The sequence below is a fragment of the Haliotis cracherodii genome, unplaced genomic scaffold (genome assembly GCF_022045235.1).
Source record: "Haliotis cracherodii isolate W230 unplaced genomic scaffold, xgHalCrac1.p SCAF_2, whole genome shotgun sequence".
Lineage (NCBI taxonomy): Eukaryota > Metazoa > Mollusca > Gastropoda > Lepetellida > Haliotidae > Haliotis > Haliotis cracherodii.
Window position 1 is genome coordinate 35,201,397 of NW_027266275.1, and position 9,355 is coordinate 35,210,751.

At 39.0% G+C, this 9,355-nt stretch overlaps 1 protein-coding gene across 1 annotated transcript; it reads right to left on the reverse strand.

Annotated features, from left to right (window-relative positions):
* Positions 1–1,889: 1,889 nt before the first annotated feature.
* LOC139468028 (leucine-rich repeat-containing protein 20-like) lies at positions 1,890–7,443 on the reverse strand. Its single transcript, XM_071249698.1, has 4 exons — positions 7,286–7,443; positions 6,392–6,535; positions 4,457–4,624; positions 1,890–3,152 (listed from the first exon to the last, which is right to left on the reverse strand). The coding sequence occupies exons 1-4, from the start codon at positions 7,350–7,352 to the stop codon at positions 2,995–2,997; spliced, it is 537 nt and encodes a 178-aa protein (XP_071105799.1). The 5' UTR covers positions 7,353–7,443; the 3' UTR covers positions 1,890–2,994.
* Between the last annotated feature and the right edge of the window lie 1,912 nt (positions 7,444–9,355).

Consider the following 9,355-nt stretch of genomic DNA (forward strand, 5'->3'; position numbering starts at 1 on the left):
ACAGACGGGCCTAATGCAAACCTTTCGGTGAGCTTTACATATTGTTTTCATTATTAGTTTCACAGACTACTACAACTGCATCAGTCAGGTGCATGACTATATAGTTTTATACATCAAAGTGACCAAGCTTTTTGCATCTCTTTGTATTTGAGCTTTTCACAAGCTGCCTCCAGTACTTGTTTTAATCATGAAATAACAATGTAATTTACTGCAGTGCTATTAATTTCATTTTGTCAACAGGGCTGAAAACAAAGCTTTGCTGGCAAAGAGAGACCAAAGTATTTATTTTAATAGAAAGGACATATATTACTCTGGATAATCGAGGTTGGCATAATGCGCTTTAACAATCAGTACACTCCAGTTAAGAGTTTTATTATAAATATTTACACATATCAAGTCTATCATGTGTATACCACATGAACACGGTTTTGGATCTGATAGGAATAAAATATAAACACATTTGATGATGTTGTTACTTTCAAAATATCTATCAGCGTGCAAGGCCAACACACAAGAGTTAGTGCAGCTGGAAGTGCTCAACTTCTGAACAGAAAAAATGGGTTAACCAGATGCAGTAAGAATCTACATCAAATGATGATGAAATCTTGATGCATATAAGGCAGAAAAAGGTATTATGTCTCTGGTCCTTGTCCGCATCAGATATAACCTATGCATTGGGCTTTATTATTCTGATTTTTTACCAAGAACAGGTTACTAAAGGTACAAAATGCACCTGATGCATGTTATGGATTGGAGGAGAGATTATAAGGCCTTTTGGGCTTGTCTAGTGAAGTGTAGACATCACACTACTGCCAAACCAAAACACCAGAAACATAACACCTTGTTTTTTGGCTTAATATCATACAGGATACATAGTGATAGGACTCCTGACTTATTGTTACACTGGTCATGATGTAAAGTGAATGTGTTATAAGTGCTGAAAGTCCACACACTGTGCAAGAGTGCACAACACAGGAGTCTTGAGGAGCGGCCACAACAACCATGCATTTATCTTTAACACAAAAACAACAAATGGCATTTAATGCATCAAAAGTCTACATATTTCACTTGCACATGGACCAAATGTGAATGAGTGAGAGAGCTGGAAGTAACACTGCTTTGTACAGTATTTCAGTCATGAATATGGCCTGTTGATCCTTGCAAGTAAGGGAGGCAACCCTGTACAGCAACTTTCACTTCAGAGCCTTAGACCAACGAGCAACACATATCTCCCAGTATATGAGACTGAAATAGACTTTAATTGAAAAATTCCATAAGACTGATTTTATATTTGTTTTCAGGCACTGACATTTCTAGTGCAATATTGGCTCCACCAGAAGCACTCATAAAATCTCCAACATCATCACCTGACATCTGAGAAACTGCTCTGGGGGCCTATGGTATGACGCGATCACATGTTTTTGTGAAAATCTGTATTATTGGGATGCAAGAATACTTCGCTCTCTGCCCTTAGGATTCAACAAGATATTACTCAACATACTGTTTCTATGATGCACTTAGCAGTTCCTCAAAAATGGCTACAAAAGTATTATCAAAAGCGTTTTGGTGTACTTCATCAGAGACCATATATGATATGGTCTCTGACTTCATCAAACCACTGAACAATCATCCAAAACACATTTCACACCATCAGTAATGTGTGTACCACTTCTTCTTGACAAAACTGATACAGTTCTTGTGGCAGTAAACTAAGGAACATAAAAAAACATTAACAGATCTTTTTGGTAACACTGATAAATATATCAACATTTAGTACATTACTCAAAGAATTACAAAGCTGAAACAAATTATTTGTGCAGCAATCAACATGTACAACCGACATTAGCTCTGATCAGTGACTCTAAACAGGTAGCCATCTGTATCAGACTTTCACATCAACGCTGCCCTCCAGCTTACCCATAGTATTCCTGGATTGTTTCAGTTTTTTCAGCACGGCTGAGGGGGCAAAAACAAAATAGTTTTGTTTTGTAACGTGACAGACCCATTTCACTTATTGCGACCCTGATTTGTTCTTCAATCCCATCTGTTACTAATCATCAAGAAAACTCATGAAAGTTTGTGTAATAAACATAAATAGGTAAAATAAATATTAAACTACCTTCCAACTAATACCTGTGAAGGGCACAATACCTGAAATACAAGGACGTTGACAGCCTTCACAGACACTTGGAAGATTTCATTCCAGGGTCAACGTCTGATAAAATTGCAACTAAAACCTTATTTTTGTTATAACTTATATTACAGTCAGTCGGATACCCTGAATTAAGTTGGAAAAAAAGAACCAAATTCATTTATGAGATAAGCACACTGTAGCACTATGTTACCTTTAGATTTAACCAAACTTAATAGAATTTGGAACCGAACATGCAAGGCACAGGAGGATACAGAAAAGCGTAATGTTTCAAGCTCTCTGTTGTCTCTAAATCACAAATTACACTCTTGGTCGTTTTCTATCATGTTTTCTGCCCAAAATGCATTGCCACACTTACTTTTAATAATTCAAGCAACCACTCTGCAGTTTGTAACCTATTATTGCACATACCGTTATTTAAAAATGCCTACTGACAATGAGAAAGAAATATTTTCTATAAACGTGAGCTTCCATGGAGATGTTTCCATCAGAGGTTGTTATTGTAGTTTGAAACCTTCTGATACACCTCTCATACTTTATTATTTTTCAAATTCGTGGTTGAATATTGTTATAAAAAATGGACATCTATGATGCAAATGCATACAAACACTATTCCTTCATATTTCCCAGCCTTTCTCTTCCCCATCTTGTGAACTGTTTATAAAAGATGCAATTTATTCTTAACAGGCCATACCTGGATAAAAAAAGAAATCTGTATTAAATCATTGTAAAATAAAAATCATTGGAGCAGGCTGATTGATGATCCAAGTAAGAAGAAATATTGGCTTGTGCAGACAGTTGACTGGCCACTCATGTGATATATGTCTGAGATATCTGCAGTGTCAGTCCACGGAGTCCAACTCTTTGTCTTGAGGTGTAAGTAGGACAGTATAGAGCCTTATCTCCATCAGGCTGCGATACGAGGTCAAGGTCAGGGGATTATCCTGCAGGTTTACTTCCACCAGTGACGTCATGGACTGCAGCCGACTCGAGTCAACATCTATGAAGGAACCAGGAAATATTTTCCTCAGTGAATGAAACCTAAATTATGTCCTACCCCCCTTAAACATGTTAAAAGTCTTGCTTCTCATGATTTTTTTCCTAACCCATTTGGGGGGGGAGGATATATACTTAATCTTATTTCTTTCGTAAGATACAATCAATAAACACAGACTTCTTTTTGAAGAATGCTGGTGGGGCAGCCTAGTGGTTAAGGCATTCTCTTGTTGGGTTCGATCTGGGTTTGATTCCCCACGTGTACAATGTGTGAAGCCCATTTATGGTGTCCCCGCCGTGATATCGCTGGAATATTGCTTAAAGCAACGTAAACGTCATTCACTCACTCACTCATTTTAAAGAACCATGTGACCTCTTTTGGCCACATAAATGTATGAAGAGATGGGCCACAGTGATGACAGCTAGGTGCCCAGCAGATCTGCAATACCATGAATGGCAGGGTGTGTGCAAAAAATAGCAATTCGGTGCAAATGTGAAATTTGAGTTGAAAAGGTTGCTTCTTAACAGTGCTTTAAAATATAGAAATGTTAAAGGCTGGGGTAATTTATAGGTGGGCTGGTCATGAGAAACAAGAAGTTATTTTAACAAACCTTAAGTTGGCGAGAATGTTGTGTTTTATGCCCCTTTTTGAGATATTGGAATAAATATATCTTGTCTGTTAGCCAATGGAAAGTAATTATTGACAAGTGAAGTAATAAGGTAATGGTCAGACTGGCAAGTAAAATTATATTAAAACTTAAACTGTGTATTGGTGAGGTGAGGTAAAATGGGGTTTAATGTCGCTTATAGCGATATGCATGCCTGTGTGTGCGTGTCTCTGTGTCTCTGTGGCTGCTTGTACTGGTCTCTACTAATGGGGATTTTATAGTACTCGTCCACTGAGATACCATGCCACAGTATAACATGAATACCCCACTCAGACACAGAATACTGACTCAAGCAGACCAGTCCTTGCTTTTGCCCCTGAACGCTGAGTGCCATCTTTTGGTATGACACAATCAGGGATCGAACCCCTGAGCTTCCGCTATCTGGGCAGACACTCTACCGCTAGACCACGGAGGCTGTCCTCAATGTATTGGTATATACCATGGTCATATAGATGCTAAGTAATTAAATGTCCCACACAAAAAAACAGGGGGGCGGGATTCACATTTTCTATTTTACTAACCTTCAGTGTCTCGTGGATCACATTGTGAATTTATTTTTTTCATCACTGTCTTATTGTGTGTGTGTGTGGCTGGGTCGGGGTTGGTTGTCATACACTGACGATAATGGGTATCGTGTCACCTGTTATGCTGTTGTCCTCCACATTGAGATTGCGCAGTTTGTTGAAGGTGAATATGACGGAGGGAAGCGACTCGAAGCTGTTGCAGGATATGTCCAGCACCTTCAGGTTGTGCATGTCCCGCAGCTCGTCCGGGAGTGATGTCAGCTTGTTACCATTGATGTGCAGCTCTGGGAAACAAAGCACCAGTGAGTGAGTGAGGTTTTATGTTGCTATCAAAATGTCAAACAGTATTCAAGTCATATCATGGCGTTTGAGCTTGATGTGGGAGGAAAGCCCAAAGTATTGCAGGTCTCACACATTTACCACTTTGGTGAGACCCATGAGCATTGGTATGGTGCTGACAAACCTAGCTACATAATCACGACGAACCACGTTCAAGGTTTCTAGTGTGTCCAAGGGACACAACTCTGCACAGCAAATTGTGGCACCTTAGACAACAGGGCCGTGCCCTCACCCTCCCTACCACCACCCCATGTTACAATCAACAATATATACATAAAATTTAAAGTTTAAAAAAAAACTTGAACCACCATGATTGCTGTTGCTCTTTCAAAATTTTAGGCTTCTCAAATACTGGATACAAAATCTCATCACTAGTTTGGGCCAAAACTCACTGTTACTGTTTTTGCCTGTGTATGCGAACACAGTCTGCGATTGCGATTTTAAGCATCATGTGATATTATATATGTGTTGAACTCACTGACAGCGTCAATGTGATTGTGTTGTTTCAGCTAGTTTGCCATTTGCTCAGTGTTGTGATTTTATCAAACAAATTCTAAATGGGGATTTTAAATCGCATCTCATCATATATCTCAGGAGTAAAAATCTAAATCTTAAATTTTTGGTTCTCAAGACATGTGATTAGACATGATTAAATTATCAGGGTGATGCAGCAGCTGTCATGGAAGCTTTCTTGCAGTTGTTTGAAAGAAGTCCAGCTCTCTACGACAAAACAAATCCTGAGTATCAAGATTTGGATGTTGTTGTCTTTTAACAAAGGTTAGCGACAATAATAGTTGAGATATCTCTTCTTCTTCTACCTCTTCTTTCAGCACCATAAGCATATTAAGTGACACCATTTTTAATTCAGTCACATGTTAATAAAAATTGCAAACAAATGCACACATGAGATTTCGACAATCGCAGACGCAGACGCAAAGGCAAAAGGAGACAGTAACAAACTTACTCAAAACTGTAACAACGTGTTAACTTATTACAATGTATTATATTACATGTTTTCATTTACACACTATCACAAACTTAGTAACAAAGGCACCAAATTTTGAACAATGTACTACTTTGATGAATAAACAGCATTACAGGGTTATAAATGTTACAAGAAGAACATACGTTGAAGCAGCATAACAATTGTTTTGATCATGCTGACAGATAGAGAGAGAGACAGAGAGACAGACAGACAGACAGACAGACAGACAGAGATATAAAAGCCTTTACAGAATCAGTTTGTTAAACGGTTGGATACTACAGGCTTCAACAGCCTCTTCACACCATATGTAACAGATAACAAACAGACCAGCTTAAACATGCCCAGTGACCCGTGAAGATCCGGGGTAGAATAGGTCTTCAGCAACCCATGCTTGCCGTAAAAGGCGACTGTGTTTGTTGTAAAAGGTGACTAACGGGATCTGGTGGTCAGGCTCGCTGACTTGGTTGACGCATGTCATCGATCCCATTTGTGTGGATCGATGTTCAAGATGTCAGTCACTGGATTGTCTAGTCCAGACTCAATTATTTAGACCGCTGTCATATAGCTGGAATATTGCTCAGTGCGGCGTAAAACACCAAACAAATAAACAAACAAACAATAAACATGCCCAGTAAATGGTTTGATTCTACTCCTAGCTTTTATTTTTCTCTAAGTGACCAGAGAGTTAAACTTTATGAACTGATCAATCTGAAAAAGATATATTTACCCATGAGATGTGGGAACTTGGTGCCAAATTTGGCAGGCACTCGTCTGATAAGGTTCAGAGAGATGTCACATGTTTCCAGCTCAGTGTTCCTCATCAGCAGGTAAACGGCATCTGGGATCTGAGTCAGCTGGCATTCTGACAAGTCTACAGAACAAAGAATAAACCTGGTAATACAATCATATCTGACTGAAGATTGAGAAATTGGTAAAAGTACTTCTTATAATGACTGATTGTTCTCATCTTTTTTAGCTGATATGAACTTGATGAATTTGTTTAGTTTAATAAGGTTTGTTTACTTAGTCTCCTCAGAACTTTAAAGGGCAATTATGTTTCTCACAACTCTAAAGGTGCGGAATTGTGTGTGTGTGTGTGTGTGTGTGTGTGTGTGTGAGAGAGAGAGAGAGGATCTATGTGCCTCACTGCTTTAAATGGGGACTGAAAGAATGTTGATCATCATGATCATACAACCGAAATAAAATATTATTCTAATATGTTGCAAGAACAAAACATTACCAGGTATTTACCTGTGTAATATACATGTAGAACCACAAATCCGCTTTACAAGTTCTTTATAAGAGATATTACTGTACCAATGATTGTAAAACTGCTGTCCGTATGATATCGTCAAAATTGAAAGAGGAATATAATAATGAAATGTCGTTAATATCAACTTATGTAACCAGGTAACCATGCAGGTATCACAGTTTATTGTTTGAAATGATAAATCCATACCAAAACAGTGAACAAGATAACATATATGCAAATGAACTGTCTTAATGTCACAAAAAGGGCATTTATTTCCACCGTGGCAAAATATGTCATTCCCTAAATCAGCTGTATATCGGACTTGCCAAAATTGCCATTTTTCTTTGCGACTTGTCCTCTAATACATACCCAGACGTCGATTTTCTTTCGCCTGTTCGCACCTGTTGACAACTTTTGTAACGCCTCGCCCCGCCATATCTCCACCATTAAAGCGAGTTGCTTTCTCCGTCGTTCACAGGTACCTACAACTGTGGCGATGATTTCATATCCCACAGCATGCGCATGTGTTTACAAAACACGGCCGCTTGTAGCAACTATAATTGCAAGTGTACGGAGTTACGTCCCTTTGAATAATTATTCAAGTCGCGGGGATTACGAAGTGACATTAATGTTATGGGCTCGAACGACCACGAAAGTGACATATATTTGCAAATTGGAGAGATGGAACAGTATTAAATATATTTCATATTTTGTAACTGATGTTACTGACATTGCAATATATCATAATACACCGAACAGTACTTTCTACTGTTGGTTGGTTGGTGGTATACGCCGCACTCAGCAATATTCCAGCTATATGACGGCGGTCTGTAAATAATCGAGTCTGGACCAAACAATCCATTGATTAATATTATGAGCATCGATCCACGCCTTTGGGATCGATGACATGCATGAACCAAGTCAGCGGGCCTGGCCTCCCGATCCCGTTAGTCGCCTCTTACGACAAGCACAGTCACCTTTTATGGCAAACATGGGTTGCTGAAGCGCTTTTCTACCCCGGATCTCTTCAAGGATCTCTGTATCACTCAGCACATATTATCACATACCATAATATAGATTTTATCTGCAACTGACCCTGGTATTGGTATTGTGAGAAAGGTACTGAGTATAGATAATCAACATGAGGATTGTGAGAGTATGCAGGGAATACTGATACCAAACTCACCTATGACTTGTCCGACATTGCCGAGGTCAGATTGTATTCAGGGAGTCATCATTATGAAAATATGGGTAAACATTTTAAAAGCTTGTACAGTTTATCAGCAACCTTAAGAGGCTGTACATGATGTTGATATCTCATATAAGAATTAAACGACTCTTGGTCAGTGTTTATTGTATAAAAAAAACACTGCAGGGAGAATAAACTATGAGGGGCGCATAATATGATAAACGACCTGTGTAATATAAGCTTTGTCTATTTAAGCTTATAACAGGCACATTTATGTACTTTGGTCAGGAACATGGGTGTACCAGGTGTGACTTGATATTATATTTATTGTGTGGTTCTTGTTCTCTCCAAATAGATGGAATAAACAGCACACTCAACCCAAAGCCTCTTGTAACAGATTCCGTCACTACTTAATGGCTGTAACCATGGTAACACCATGTCTGCATGTACCTGTAGTGGATAAGGCTGGGACAAGTCCAAATTTATTACCCAGGTACCCTAATCCCTATTTCCCAACCCTTCCTGGGTACCAGCTGTTGGTGTCAAGAGATAGGTAATAAAATGTCCGATTGGGAAACAGTTTGACAGTAACCCTGGCAGAATGTTTATTGATACACGTATAAAACGATGTGTTCATGCATACACTGAAGTTGACTGAAGTTTCATCTTTGTTCAAACATATATAAGTCAGAAGGAACGTGTTCATAGTCATGAAGAAATGCAAACACTAGAGACTTAAACTTGTCATGTAACCATGTAGTTATATAGTGAATTTTTGTCATGAAACAATATATCATGTGACTAACCATGGGTCCGGGTAGTCCTGTGGGTACCCGGGTCCTACTCAGTACCCCCCCCGACCCGGGTACCCGAGTTACCCGTCCCAGCCCTAGTAGTGATATAACATTTTCAAGTCAAGTAATTGGATTCAACCCAGAGACCTGACCAATGTCGGATGCCTTGTTCGCATGACCAAAGAGGTTAACACAATGAGCAAGTTAGGACTCCATGCCCTGCTACACACTGCATGCATTATTATTTTCTAGTGATCTAGCAATTGGTGATGGGTCGTCCCCAAGTGTGTGTATCAATGCCGTCTTTATAGTGCAAGCCGATGCCACGGTTTAACAAGTCATCAGAAAGATGACATATCCCCCCCGGCAGCTGTCTGTAAAGTAACCACTATTAAATGTGCAATTCTGTATGTAATGAGTCAACAGTTGAATGTTCTTTAAGAAGCATACATTGTT